The sequence below is a fragment of the Halichoeres trimaculatus genome, unplaced genomic scaffold, assembly GCF_033239565.1.
Source record: "Halichoeres trimaculatus isolate MK-OKI-2021-1 unplaced genomic scaffold, fHalTri1.1 fHalTri1_scaffold_17, whole genome shotgun sequence".
Taxonomy (NCBI): Eukaryota; Metazoa; Chordata; class Actinopteri; order Labriformes; family Labridae; genus Halichoeres; species Halichoeres trimaculatus.
In genome coordinates, this window is record NW_027437195.1 from 19475161 (window position 1) to 19490787 (window position 15627).

General features: G+C 40.2%; 1 protein-coding gene across 1 annotated transcript in view; it reads left to right on the forward strand.

Annotated features, from left to right (window-relative positions):
- The window catches only part of gabra2a (gamma-aminobutyric acid type A receptor subunit alpha2a), a 28386-nt gene extending 15330 nt beyond the window's left edge, over positions 1-13056 (forward strand). The window contains exons 6-11 of the mRNA XM_074692762.1: positions 1117-1337; positions 3282-3364; positions 4125-4268; positions 5449-5601; positions 7344-7546; positions 9897-13056. Coding sequence (XP_074548863.1) covers positions 1117-1337; positions 3282-3364; positions 4125-4268; positions 5449-5601; positions 7344-7546; positions 9897-10199 — 1107 coding nt within the window. The 3' untranslated portion in view covers positions 10200-13056. The remainder of the gene's footprint in view (positions 1-1116; positions 1338-3281; positions 3365-4124; positions 4269-5448; positions 5602-7343; positions 7547-9896) is intronic.
- Positions 13057-15627: the final 2571 nt, after the last annotated feature.

Sequence of the window (15627 nt, forward strand, 5' to 3'; positions counted from 1 at the left end):
GGCTTTTTTCACGAGTTCCAGTCTGGTTGCTCTCTGTGAATCATACAGATCCTGGATGAGTGAAGCTAACCACAGTAAGGCTTAAGACTGATCTCACAGTGAACCTCAAGAGTGTCTCTGAGGTCTGTGGTCATTCTCAGTTGTTTTTTAATCAATGTTTTATTCAAAATGTAGATTACTTTTTAAAAACTTATTGGGGTACCTTGGAGTTTGAGGTTTCTGAGGAAATCTTTTTGAAAATCTGTTTCCAGATGATCATAGAGAACTCAGCTGGTAGAGGTGTGGTCTTGTGTGGGAGTAAGGTTTTCAGGTTTCTGTGAAGTCATGAAGAAGGCTGAGTGAGAGAAAAGATGCTTCCACTCTACAGGATGGACTGACGACCTCAGTGATGTAAACCACGTCTGACGTTTTGCCTCAGGGAGCATCTGGATCAGAGACAGACAGTCAGGTCTGAACCTAACTGGGTGCAGAGCCAGGCCACAATCACCACACAAAGCGCGTGTGATGCTTGAGCCAAGAGGGGTACAGGACATGCCTGATTAGGAAACAGTGTCCCCCACACTCACATCTGACCGTCTGATTTCACAGTCTCTCAAAAATATTAATAGACAGGATATTACTCATGGGGGAGAGGTTAGTCAGCTCTGCTGGAGCGACACTTTTGATCACTCCATCCAAATAAGACGGAGTGTCATCCACTCATAGCTGTGGACAGAGCAGTCCCTCTGATCCCTCTGCTCATTTTGTCCTGTCCATGTCAAGTTCCTTTACCTGGGGATTACAAAGAAAACCTCTCTCTCTCACTTGAGTTTTATGCCAGAAATTATCCTATGAGCAACAACAGATTCTGGTCAACGTGTTTGAGAAAGTGTGTTTTATAAGGACAGGAATGTAGGGAGTTGGTGTTCTTTATTTCACTTGTTTTTAGAGCTATATGAATGTCTCTTCACTGTCATCTAAGAAGGTTTTGCCAAAATATCTATAATCGTGGAGAGAGATCGTTAAACCACAGAAACTGGCCCAGGTCAAAATATCCACTCTCAGGCCCCATGGGGGTACAGATCTTTTGAACCCTGCCTCCTCTGCTCACTCTGTCTCTGTCTCTTTCTCTCTCAGGAATATACTGTGGATGTTTTCTTCCGTCAGAGTTGGAAGGATGAGCGATTGAAGTTCGCTGGACCGATGAACACTTTACCGCTCAACAACCTGATGGCCAGTAAGATCTGGACCCCGGACACCTTCTTCCATAACGGCAAAAAATCTGTGGCCCATAACATGACCATGCCCAACAAACTGCTGAGGATCATGGAAGATGGGACTCTACTTTACACCATGAGGTGAGGTTATACTTTTCTTATGTAGCATGTCAACATTTAAAAAAACAAGGTTTCTTTTAATGCTTGAATCAAATCATGGAAACATAATTTTATCCAATTTAAATCAAATTGATCATTAGACATGCCCCAACAGAATATGATATCAGCATCGATGGGATATGATACAATAAAACACTGTGTTGTACAGCAGGATGTTATCCAACCTAAAATGTTACCAACACATTAATGAAAACATTCGAATAGTTTCCATCTTAATTTGATCAAACAATATGAAATGATACCTATACAGTAAAATACAATTGATTATGATACAAATTGTCGTGTTATGTTAACCTTGTCTTCCCGGACGCTTCCAGTACTGTGGAATATGAGGCATTAATACAACATTCATGTCAAAAAGCCAGTTTGCCTTGCGTTAATATACATGTAGAATACCTACAGACAGCTCGGAAACTCGGCTAAAAGCTCATTTTAACCACTTTTTTGACCATCAAGCACAGATAGAACATTAAGCATCCCTGAAAGCAGAGACTTCATGGATTCCAATGGTACCATTTTTATCCTCCCATACCTAGATTCACTGATCCAGTAGCTAAATAAGACAAAACAAACCACTCCCATTTAAAAAAACACAACCAGTAATTTTGTCTTATTTTTGCAGTTTTGGAGCAGAAGCTTTATCCACCATCATACAAATGTGATCACCACAGAACTATATCTCCCAGCGTACTTTGAGAACAAATTCCAGCTCAATTGATTTTTCAACACCATTCAAGCAGTTTGATTGGAGGACGTTGCTTGTCTGTTAATAAATGCATGTTTGCCCCTCCTCTGACAGTCCTTTAGAGACCTCAATCATCCAAATTGAACACTAGGGAGCGGAGCTACTGCACTTCGTAACTCATATAGCAAAGCTAGCAGCTATTAGCTACAAGAGCACAGGGAGCAAACATGTTTCCTGTGAAAGTGGCGAGCAGAAAACAGGTTTACAACCAAGAGAGAGTTTGTATCTAGCCATTAGATAATTATTTTTGATATATATTTATGCTGACAGTGATGATGAACTTGAGCCACCAAGGTTCTTAAGCTCTGCTGGGTCTCAACATGAATGATGCTCTGAACAACATTGTACAAACTGATACAAGATAAAACAGTACAAACAAACAGAATACAGCGTGACACTTTCCATTAGTCTATGACCTGATACAAAACAATACAGCAGGGTACAATGCATTACAACAGGTTTCAATACAGCATGACCCAACACAAACGGTACAGTGACATAGGATACCAAACAACGCGATACACTGATCTACATAAAGATACAAAACAATATGATACGAAATGTTTGGATCCAATTCGATAGAATAAGAAACGGTAAGATCAGACTTGATACGATTTTATGGCATACTTCAAGACACAAAACGATGCATTACTTTTAGAGATAATGTGATCTGAGAAAATGAGATACTATTTGATATTATATAACATGATACATGACTACATGTCTGGTTACAATACAACCTGATTTGATACAATAGAAACCAATCAAATAGTATACAATACAGATACTGCCATGTAGGGTTTACCATGACATGATAAAAGATGATGAGGTTTGATAGGTAAAAATACAGTAAAATACACGACAATGATTAAACAAAGCAATGCATTGATTCTGTAGTTTTTTGTGGTGGCACAGTGGTGGTTACTTTTGTCATGAAAAATGATGCTAACAATGTTTTAGATTAGAAATAAAATGTCCTCACTTGTTTAAGAGACACAAGGCTGGTTCCTCCATTCATCAATTAATCATCAAGTCCATTTGTTGATCTCTCATGGCTCAGTGTGTGTGTGTGTGTGTGTGTGTGTGTGTGTGTGTGTGTGTGTGTGTGTGTGTGTGTGTGTGTGTGTGTGTGTGTGTGTGTGTGTGTGTGTTTGTTCCAGGTTAACGGTTCAGGCTGAGTGCCCCATGCACCTGGAAGACTTCCCCATGGACTCTCACTCGTGTCCTCTGAAGTTTGGCAGCTGTAAGTGTGAGCAGATTCCCTGCTACACTCTCAGAGCACATCAAAAAATAAAACCTCAACCATGACCTACATTTATCCATGAACTTCTTATATTATATCTGCTTTAGCACCTTTCAAATATGAAACAAAAGCTCTACGTAGTGACAAATAAATGCCTTTCCTCGTCACTTTGCATCCTGGGAAAAGTTGTCTTGAACAAAGAAACAAGATCTGCTCTACAAATCAAATGCATGCCTTGACAAGAGTGATGTCTTCACAACAGTGAGCAAAAGTGCTCATGGGAAACAGAGTCTTTATCCTGGAAAAACACTCCCCATGCCAGCCACAGGTATCACTGCAATCAAGGCCAAGTGGACAGTCTTAGAGCCTTTAAAAACCTACTGAAATCAGGATCCTGAAGTCCATGTGAACACACTCACTGGTTGATTTCAAAACTCAGTGACAGGTAGTTATGTACTGTACACTGAAGTGATATTCGTCACATCTTTGAAGTATGGTGAAAATAAATAACAAGAAGCATAATTTTTTAGATCTTGGTTCAGAGAGGGTGAACCCACATGTTTGCTGTCTGCAGTAAACTCGGGACATTATGTGAGGAGAAAATGTCATCAAGAGTCTGACTGTGGGGGTTGATGTCAGGAGATGCAGAGGAGGTGTTCATTTGATCTCTGTAATTCAAAACTTAATAAGCTGCTCTGCTGAGAGCCAGTGTGCTGTACACTCAGAGTTTCTCAGTCTCCTCGCTCCCTCTGCCCATCAGATGCCTACACCAAGACCGAGGTGACTTACATCTGGACTCGTAACGCCTCTCAGTCTGTAGAAGTGGCAGCTGATGGATCCAGGCTGAACCAGTATGACTTGGTGGGTCAGACTGTGGGGAAGGAGACCATCAAGTCAAGCACAGGTGAGCATCCATTACAAAACAGACCTACAGAAAAAGGATTTAACAAGATTTAACAACAGCTGTTCTCAGAATAAACCAAACTTAACAGGCTTTGGACCCAGTGCTCAATAGCACAAACCAGGGAGTTGACCAATCACAGGGCTTGCAGTTTGTGTTGGTTTCACCCATAGTTACATTTAAGGCCTTGTTTACACAATAACGTTTCATCTGAAAACCCTGAAATGCAGTGAAAAAAATCTGCGTTTACACAGAAACGCAGAGGGACTGAAGCCTGTGGTAAGCATGCCAGGCCTGTAGTCGGCGCTATAACTGTCTTGTCCAGAAGCCACTTTTGGGGGATCTCCACCAAAGTAGAGTTGCGATACAGCAGATTGAGCAGCACAAGCACAACATGGTAGTTTGCGACGACCTTAACAACGGTACTGTTGTCCTGTTGTATGCACTCGCCCGGAGCGGAGTGTGATGTCAGCGTTTCCACTGAAAACACTAGCTTACTGTTTACACGGCAATGGTGTTGGCAGCATTTCAGAAAAATCCTACTCTGGAGGCCGTTTTCAAAAGTTTGCGTTTTAGGCTGGCTGAAACGCCGTTTCCGTATAAACCCGAGGCTGAAACGCAATAAAACTTGCGTTTCACCCTAAAACGGTTGTCATGTAAACGGCCCCTAAGGGGAGGTTCACATCAGAGTATGTGTGTTGGCTTCTGCATTGGAAAGGGGCCATGCACACGCAATAATTTGTTGCAAAAAAATAGGCTTTGGTTTCTCGGTAAAAAAAAACAGTTAAAAAATAATTTTTGAAAAGTAGCTTTTCAAAGTCATGGTAATGAAGATCTAATCTTATGAGAAAGAAGTCTTCATTACAGGCTCTGGATAATCCATCATACAGCAGAATCTAAAAACATCAGACATTCAGACTAATTCCCCTCCTTCCTCCCCTCAAAGCACAGAAAAAGCAAAGGATAGAGAGAAAAGAGGTTACAGCATCATAGGAATCACAGGATCAGAAAAACAGTGAAGTGACTTTGCATAAAAGCTAAACAGGTGAACACAGCTCAGCCTTGCCACAATGAAACACCCAGGGCTACCTGTTGTTATTGTAGCTCTACAAAACTGTTCCCACCTATTCATGGTGTACATTTGTTTTCTCCTGCCCTGATCTTTGACCTCTCTGGTCCCCAGGTGAATACACAGTCATGATGGCTCATTTCCATCTGAAGAGGAAGATCGGCTACTTCGTCATCCAGACGTATCTGCCCTGCATCATGACAGTCATCCTCTCTCAGGTCTCCTTTTGGCTCAACAGAGAGTCTGTCCCAGCCAGGACTGTCTTTGGTGAGTCTTCAAACTGCTTTAGATCAGTTGTTTTTCTCTTTTCTACGTTTTAAAGAGAGTTACTGATTTACTCAATGACATGAGATACATAAAAACAGTTTTCATGTCAGCTCCTCCGATTGTAAGTGTGCTTCCTGTCAGTTCCTGGGTTTATGCTTTGTGCTTTTTATATAGTAGCTTAAATTTTCTGATTTTAAGAAAATGCCCTCTGGATATGATCATTAAGTGGAAAACCAGGATGTACATTTGTTAACCGTGTTTGGGAATATTGTAAAAAAAAGCACAATGCAGGTCTTTTTAGGATGAAATACAGGGAAAGATGTGTGTGTGTGAGTGTGTGCGTGCGCATGCATGTACACAAGGAGGGAAGCAACATCAAAAGGAAAGAGCATTATCCTCTTACGCTGGGTATTGATGTGTTCACTGTGTGATAGAAAGCTATTAAATATGGCCTGCAGCACAAATACGTATGAACGTGTGTGTTTGAGTGTTAATGTGTTTTTGTATGTGCGTGTCTGTGGGTGTGTGTTCTTCTAACCTGCACTGCTTTGTATAAAAATATCTCATATTTGTTTGGTCTGTCTGATTTTTCCCCCTCAGCACAGAAAAAGAGGCGTGTCTTTAATAAGTCCCACCCCCCTGATTGTAAACTGTGATTGGTTATCTGTCCCGTCAAAGCCAGGATGTGTTGCAGTCGGTCTGTTACATGTCATCCATTGATCCAATACCAAGTAAATACAGGGCCAGTATCGCTGATACCAATACCAATACTAGTACTTTTAATATTTAAGGTTGATGTGTCATCAAACTGCAGACCTTTAGGTGTTTCTGTGATTTTTTCTTTTGATTATGTTTTTAAAACCTAGGACAGAATTTGGTCAAAGTTTAAAGGTGACTACAAATTACTTTGGTGTCATTATAAACATTTATGTTCAGAAACAATACAACAGTAACAAAACAAATTGTCCCCAAAACAAACTTATGAGTGATTATTTATCTATTTATTTTTAAGAAAATAAAGTGCAAAAAATTATCACTTCAAGGTAAAATCAAAGCCAATTTTTTTTTAAGCACAGAGTTGAAGACTACAATACAAAAAATAATTATAAAAGTTTTCATTGCACTCATTTTTTTAAAATAATAAACTATAAAGAATTATCACACTAAAACAAATGTTACAAAACATATCCAACAAAATATTTTTTTTTCAAGTTGAACTGTTTATTGAAACAATACAAAATTAAGGAACATTCTGTTTTCTCATAAATTAAGTTAAAAATCACTTGAGTATAATTAAAAGATAAATCTCTTTTGAGGTAGAGAGTTTAGAAAGCAGAGAAAGCAGAGTGGGCGGAGCCTGCTTGCTTGTTTCCTTGGTGCTGCTGAGCCACACGACGGTGCAACATCAAAACACAGGAGGGGGAGGGGTTAAACTAGAGTATCGATCTTTTTACACTGCTATCATTGGATATCAATACTAACATTGATATCGATATTATCGATCGATCCACCCACCTCTACATGTCACACAACAATGGTAGACTTAATGTTTTCCACAGGATGCAGTTGCATCACATGGTAAGATAATTTCTTTGAGACAACATAAGGCTGTTAAAGGGTTTACAAAGAGTGCCATGTGTCTTCTTTAAATAAACCAGTGGTTTTTTTTTGATGAAGAACAAATGATGCTTAAACAGTAGCAGTTTGCATTACTCCTCTGTTTCCTTTCTCCACTCTCTTAGGCGTAACGACAGTCCTCACCATGACCACTTTGAGTATCAGCGCCCGTAACTCTCTTCCTAAAGTTGCCTACGCGACCGCCATGGACTGGTTCATCGCCGTCTGCTACGCCTTCGTCTTCTCTGCTCTCATTGAGTTTGCAACTGTGAACTACTTCACCAAGAGAGGCTGGGCCTGGGACGGAAAGAGTGTCGTCAATGATAAGGTTGATCTATCACACACTTCGGCCATGTCCACACATAGTTGGGTATTTTCAAAAACGAATGTTCCCCCCTTGTTCGTTTTTAAAAATAGTTTCGTCCATACTCTGTGGGCAAATCTGCTAATAAATGCAGCTCCAGGCATGTCATGCCCATAATGGGCAGTGTTTTCCAGACGTAAAACACATGCCATCCAATCAGAATGAGCCCCCGTCATTCAGCTGTGATGTGAGAAAAGGAGGCGTCCACGCGAAATCATGAAACTGGAGTTTTCCAAAGTCTTTGCTTTGGCCGGAGCCTTCAGAAAACATTGTTTTTAATGATGTCAAGCTGCAGTTTCATGTGGATGACAGGCCTAAATGTGTAAAAATGTATGTGGTTTCCCAAATACCTGGCTACACATGGACTTGGCCATGGTGGAACCATGTTTGTGGCTACAGTAATAAGGCCAGCTCAGCTCCACTGGCACTGAATGCAGAATATTTATTATATGTTAAAGATAAAAAGATTATAAATATAAAACAATCAGATTTACAAACAACACACCAAAACTCAAGAGGCGCAAGGAATCTTACGTCTGAACTGATGCATTCAAAGGATGTTTCAATTCACAAAGAGCTTGTGTATGAGCATTTGAGCAACATTTCAGGCAGTGTGTATTTATTGAAACACTAAGCAGTAAAAAATTGTCAAACAGCAAAAAAAAAGTGCCCTAAATAAATGATCCTGTCTGATTGATTATGAATTATTATTCCTTAAAGTTGGGTATAGGTGAAGGGTAGGACAAAACTTCAACTCAGAGAAAGACAGAGACAAACAAAAGAGAAATAAACTGAAAAGTTTTATTTTCTATGAAGTTAAGAAAAATGCAGAAGTTAAAATGAGGTTATGTCAGAAAACACTAACAAAGGAGAAATTGACCACCTTTGAAATAAAATCCCCCTTCTCTTCCTCCCCGCTGCTCTTACACTCTGCTTTGAGCGCCAGTCAAACACAGGTGAGCTCAATTACCTGCTGCTGTAGAAGCTAAGGCCAGGTTCACATGTAGATCAGTAGTTCTGAAAACTGACTTTTCCTCCCTGTTCCAAAAGAAATAATTCACACAACAATGCAGAAACAATTGAAAACACTTGCATAAGCATGCCAGGCCAGAACGTGGTGAAATTGTTTAATTAGCCATTGTGGCCATAAACACTAAAGAGGACCATCTGCTACCTGAGTGAGCGGTCATAGTAAACAATATTCTTTATACTTGAATACTGTTCAGTGTGGTAGCTTTATATCTTCAAACACGAAGGTACCGCCAATCATTTGGTTAAATCTGAACCCCCTATCTTGGTGCAAGTAAGTGCAAATGTATAGAACAGTTTCAATCCACAGGCAACTCTTGATTTTTGCGTACACATGACAACAAGACAACAGAGTTTTTAAGAAGCCTTTTCACACTGTAAACATAGGTTTGAAGTAACAATACGGGGCATTGACACTGAATGTGTGCAGATTTTTTTTTATCTCCGCTATACTCGCTGAAATGATGACATCATGGCATAAGGATTTCCTAACTGTTTTATGACACATTGGAGAGCAGGACTTTAACACCAAGGTGCGAAAGATTTGGAGGCGTCATATTCAATGTCTGCACGTATTCTCCTCCAAACGATGACTTTGCAATCGTTGTCTTTGTAGTTTTTATGTCTTTTGTCATTTAGAGCCAGGTGCTGGACACGAACACAATCAATGTTGAATGTCTTGGTACGTGACTTGTCAACAACGAGCGTTTTGATTGGTCGGATTTGTACTTGTTGCAAGCGCAACTTTGGAAAAACCGACGTTGGTCCAAAAAACTAAAAGCAGCAACTTTGCTCAGTGAAAGAACGTTGCTGGTGTGGAAGCTTGCATTGAAAAACAAAAAGTAAATAACATATGAAATATTTGCGCAAAAAATATGCATCTGGTGTGCAAATGGCTCAAGACGGACAAGGGTTTGTGGAGCAGGAAGCTTTAAAAGAGACAGCAGCAAAAACATAGCGTTTAAGACAGAGGCTGAAACAATGGTTTTCTAAAACACCAGAGAGAGAAAAGTAGGGATTTTTTAAAACTGTAAATCATGTAAAGATAGTAAGGTGTACAGAATAAAGGATTTTAAAAAAAGCACAGAAATATCTTTCCAGTGACATTTTGGTCTCATTTGGTCTAAGACCAAACACAAAGAAAAAACAGCACTTTCAAAAGTTTTTGCATCCTTGTGGATGGAAAGCAACATCTGCAGGAAACAGAGAGACACAGAGGAGAGTCAGTGTTGATAAAGAACACTCCACAGCACAGGTCACTAACACTGAACGTTTCCTCCTGCAGAAAAAAGAAGCAGCCATCATGAAGAAGAACAACGCCTACGCTGTAGCTGTTGCGAACTACGCCCCGAACATCACCAAAGACTCCACGCTGCCGACCATCTCGAAGTGCGCTTTGAACGACACAAACAAGAACCAGTCTGAGACCAAACCCGAGCAAAACAAGAAAACCTTCAACAGCGTCAGTAAGATCGACCGCATATCACGCATCATGTTCCCCGTGCTGTTTGGGAGCTTCAACTTGGTCTACTGGGCCACCTACCTGAACAGAGAGCCAGTCATCAAAGACCTGGATCCTGCCAAGTAGAGTGCACAGACTCCAAACATTCAGGATGGAGGTGTTTACGTGGACGGACAATCCTTCTCTCTTTTCTTACTCTGTACAGCTTTGGATGTTTAGAGTTTAGTTTAGAGCCCATGAATCCTGAGTTATCCTGCTGTCGAAATCTCAAACAGGATTCTGTAAGTTTAGGGACGGTAGATCATTTCTGTCAGGATCTGCTGAGAGATCAAACTAATTTCAATGTAGCTCACAAATCTGTGGATGAAGAAACGTACAGCTATGATCATGAAATAGTCCCACCACTGACACCACATTAACAGACTCTTGAGTAGCTCAAAATTTAAAAGAATCATTGAGATGTTGTCATTTTCACAAACTCTCTTTTTAATTTTTTGTATTTATTTTTCAAAGGCCTGTGCTTAAAAAAGTTTCCATCTTTCAAAGACATTCTGTCCGTGTTGAGCTGCTCAGCTAGACCAGAGTCTGAAAGAAGGAGGATTTGTTATCGTTCAGGTTTTGTGAGCATCAGTAGCAACAAAGCATCTTACCATGTAGCAATAAGAGAAAAATCTCCTGTGTTTTCTGGGGGGTGGTGAGCAACATTGGTGGAAATTAATTTGAAAAAAATATTTCTAACACAAGAAATGATTGATAATTATCAGTAACAGCAGTGAGCACCCAAGGATTCTTTTCTCACTCATTTCCGACTTTCTCATAACTGTGAGATAAAGCAGTGATGGTTTATGGTTATTTGGCTTTTGATTTTTCACCATGCCAAACCTTAATCATTTCTGTACATTGAGTACAACTCAGTGATTTTTTGCTCCCCTAACAGCTTTCTCATTAACGAGCTTTGATATTGACGAGGCATTAGGGAGGAGACAGGCAGCGATTCAGTACTGAGTGGGAAACAGCGCTGCTGGGTGTCATCATGTGAACACTGAAAATGGACCAAAGCAGCTCTCTGTTATCTGATTTCTCCTCAGTCTTTTTTATGGGGGCTGTTGGAGGCACTCGCACTGAAAACTGTTTCCATTAGGAGAAATTTACAGCACCTTCATGACAAAAAAAAAAAAAGAAATTCAAGCAGCTCCAGAGCACCTTGTAGACTGAGGAGCTGAAACTGCTGCATCAAATGCAGTGTTCATACATAAAGAAGGAGAGCTCCCTGGTGGTACAGAGAGCACATGCTTTTTTTAAGCTTTTTTTAAGCTTTTTTTTTTTTTTTTTTTTAAATTTGCAGCTGTTTCCAATCCTTGTGTCTGGAGCCTGTTCCTCCTAATGGAAACTGTTTGTGTTGCAGCGCTGTTGCCTCTATGGTCCATCCTATTTATACTGGGCTGTCCACTTTAGGAAAACATAGACATTAGAATTTAAACCACAGAAGGGAACTTACTGTCTGGTTAGTCCACACAGCTGCTCCTCCACAATCACATGTAGCTTTCGTACTGATTTGTAGTTTTTCCACGATGCTTCCTCACACACTCTGCGTCACACTGTGGAAGATGATCCTGCCTGAACACAAAGATTGGGAGGATTTGTGCGAATCTTATGAGCTGTAGCAGAATTTTAATCAGGAAAACCATCTTTTCTGCTCCCCCATGTCATTTATATTCTGCCTTTTCTCTGTTCCACTGTTTATTCCTCAGTCAGCCGATCATGAACATTATCTCTTAGTTCAAACCAACCTGACGCCATGAAAACCATGAATCAATCACAAACTCCAGTTTTTACATCTCCTCCAGCACTCTGGGCTCCTTTGAGGTGGCCATAAAGTAAGAACATGAAACGTTCATGAAGTTGAAGTTGAAGCTGCTATTCTTAGAAGTACTTTATGATGACCAAAGCTCAAGAGACCAAGTAGTTAAAGCTTCAAAGAATCAAAGTCATACATATTTTTCTATCAGCCCATCCACTGATGGGGTGCAATTCTCAGCAATTCTCCAAAGAATGTCCACTTTCTTTGAAATCCATCCAAATTTTTAATACAAATGTATTTTACTGTTGAAATCAGAGCTGAACTTCTTCTAACACTCCTTAAAGCTTAACGTCGAACATCACAAGTTTGAAAAATAAGGAGGCTCTGTGAGGACTACCTATTTGGCATTGAATGCAGTGACACCTGTGGTTGGAGTTGGTAGTGTTGTTACAGACTGCATTTCCCATGAGCACCATCGCCCACTGGCTTACATTTGTTTAGGAGAACTTCTATCAGACTCTACTTTTCTCAACCCGGAATGCAAAGCAACGAGCTAATGTATCCATTTGTAGTTATGTACAGTGCTGGACTGGGATTGAAAAACAGCCCGGGACTTTGACTCGAACCAGCCCACAACAACGGGACACATCAGTAGACCGGCAGCTCCCCAACATCAGCAGCATCGGCCGTACACAGACCAGCAGTTGGCTTATTTTGAGTAAAATTGTCTTACTGCACTTGATATGAGCCACGTTCAACGTATTAGTCAGGAAAAATGTCTTGTTTCAAGTTGTTTGAAGGCAAAAATGGGTGAAAAAAAGACTGCCAATGAAACAAGAAAAAAATGCCAGAAAATTTGCTTAAAACTAGAAAAGTATTTTAAGACAAGTAACTTTGCTCTTGTTCCTAGGCAAACTTTTTTTTTAACTTGTTCCAAGCAATTCAGACCTAATTTTTCTCTTTAAATAACTTAAAACAAGACATTTTTCTGGACTGCTCAGATGAATGTGGCTCATATTAAGTCTAAAAAGACATTTTCTACTTTAAATAGGACAAAAACACTTGATAAGATTTCAGTTTTTTGCAAAGTGGTTATGTCCTACCAGTGCTTATCTACCAACTCCAACCTCACCAAGCAGAGCCAACGTAACTGGGAAATGAAACCTGACCTCAGATACTGAGGCCCCGTTTACACGGAGACTCCCGCAACGATTCTTCCTTTGCGTTTTCAAAAGCCACCCGCGTTTACATGAGGACTGCGTGAAAACGATCCGCGTTCATACGACTCCAGGAGGAGAAGTCTCCTCTTCTGTTCTTTCTTTTTCTGCCGTTTTGTTGTGTGAGACGGTCGGCAATCCAACCATAACGCGCATTAACGCCAACTACTGGCTCAACTGGAAATGTGGCTGAGCGCGGAGCCTTCACCTAAAACTGCGAGTGCGCATGCGGTGACGTCAGCGTTTCACCCTGAGACGCTCCGCTCTGTGTTTACACGAAGCTGGATGGAGGAGCGGATTCAGATCTTTCCACTCTGGGGAGCGTTTTCAAAAGTTTGCGTTTTCACTGAAAACGCAACGTGGTCTCGTCTAAACGGAAGGCCAAAACGCAACGAAATGTTTGCGGAATCGACCGTTTTCGGCGTCGTGTAAACGGGGCCTGAGAAATGATATTTTGAAATAACACTTTTGTTCTGATGATCTCATTATAAATTGCGGCATATGAACAGGGAAGTACTTAAAGTGACGAGGGCCTTGAAGATCGATCTATTTTACCAAGCACTTGTTTCTTGCACTAAGCTCAACCCAATATCATCCATCGAAGCCTCCAGCCACTTCTTTTCACCTCTTTATCATATTATCATCACTACCATCATCATCATCAGCAGCAGCATCATCATCAGCATCATCACCAATACCATCATCATCATCATCATCACTAACATCATAATCATCATCATCATCATCACCAACATCATCATCACCATAGTCTGCTGGTATTCCTAATGGTTATCATCCAGACTTCAAATGAAGATGTCATGATGGGGTTCAATCAGCAGAAACTCTTCACATTCCTAAACTTTATCTTGTGCTGTGTCAAATACTTGTCTTAAATCTGGTCTGTCCTGACTGAAATATATTTATACTTCTGTGTTTGTGTTTTTAATAGTTTTTCTTACCTTTTTATCCAACGCAAGTTGAATCAGAGACCTTTACACGTGAGAGTTAAAAACTTCCATCCTCACTACGGATGTGAATACTTCTGTGTTCATTGAACTCTGTGTTGTCTTTCTGTGAGAAACATTTGTTATATACTGTACATTTCTTATATGAATATTTGTATATAAACCCTGTGCTTTGTTTAACCCACTTTCCAAGCTGTCCCTAAGTTGAGGAGTGTTTGAAAAACATTTGATCCTGTTTGTATTTCTTTAGATGTTAGACTTGAAAAGCTTTGTGACTCATATGAACACTAATACAGATTTGTGATATTCACTGACATGATCTCTCGCTGTCTTCCTGGGGTCAGTTTGTCAATCTGTCCAGGCTTCTGTGTCCTGATCTCCTTGAGTGCAGAATGCTCAAAGACGGAGGAGGTGGTGTTTCAAACCTGATGCTCAATCCATGGAGCTAGCAGCAGAAGGTGAACAAAAAGTACTGGGAATTCATTGTGTTGAAGATACTGCTGAGTTTCAAATGATTCTCCAGATCTAGAGTTTGATTTAAAGGGACACTTTAAGTTTTTTAATGTTGTATTGCTAATAGTCTGTTGGGAAAAAGTCCTGTTGTCTCAGGTTATAGACCTAATGTGCTGATCATTGCCTTGCAGAGGTAAAGGGGGGGCTGTGGCTCTCAGGGTTGGAGAAGTTACCTTTAAAAAGTAGTGTTTGCTCATTGCACGTTACTTCTTGAAAAAGTAGTCCCTTACTTAAATAAGTTACTCTCTATGGAAAAAAAAACTTTTTACATTACTCATTACTTTTATGTTAACTTTTGGGTGCTCGACTTTGGGCAGAACCCCTATCTCATTTCCTAAATATGTACAGGCCTACATAAATATAAATACATGAAGGACATAACAGGCAATTCTTTTATGCTCTTTATTTTGAAAAATGCCACAGAGCACGACAAAAAAAAAAAAAAAAACATAATGCCATGATGACTGACTGCTCTCTGTACCAGCCTCAGTGTGGAATAAGAGCCCGCAACTATTGCGCATTCCCGCAGCTGAGGCAGTGTTGCTGTAGTAGTAGTAACGTTACTGTAACGTGTTCCTTTGTAACTCGTTACACCCATAGACTGTATATAGAGTGGACAGCTTGGCTCTACCATTTTTCATTGTACAGTTTTGAAGCCAAAATTCCCCCGTCACAGGCGCAGCTATTGAAGCAAATGTGCAGCCAGAGTCTGCGCAGTAGAGACTGTGAGGGATTCTGGGAGAATCTAAGTGGAGGTGGGTGACAAAAACTTTTTTTTTTTTTTTTTCGAGAGTCTAATCATTTCTTGACTTTACCTCCTGATATATTTTACAATCCCAGAAAAAAATAAACGAGAACGGCAGCTGTCATTTATCGTTAAATGTTACGTAAAGCCTCGTTTTTAACCTCGGATAACTAATGAAATGAAACTTTTCCGAAAAAAGGGGGGTTGAATACAAGACAGCCAAATGGTATTTTCAAATCACCACAACAATCAGACATGAAAACGTTTCTGCCAGGTGTATTAATTTTTTTTAAGTTTGACCACAGCCCAACTG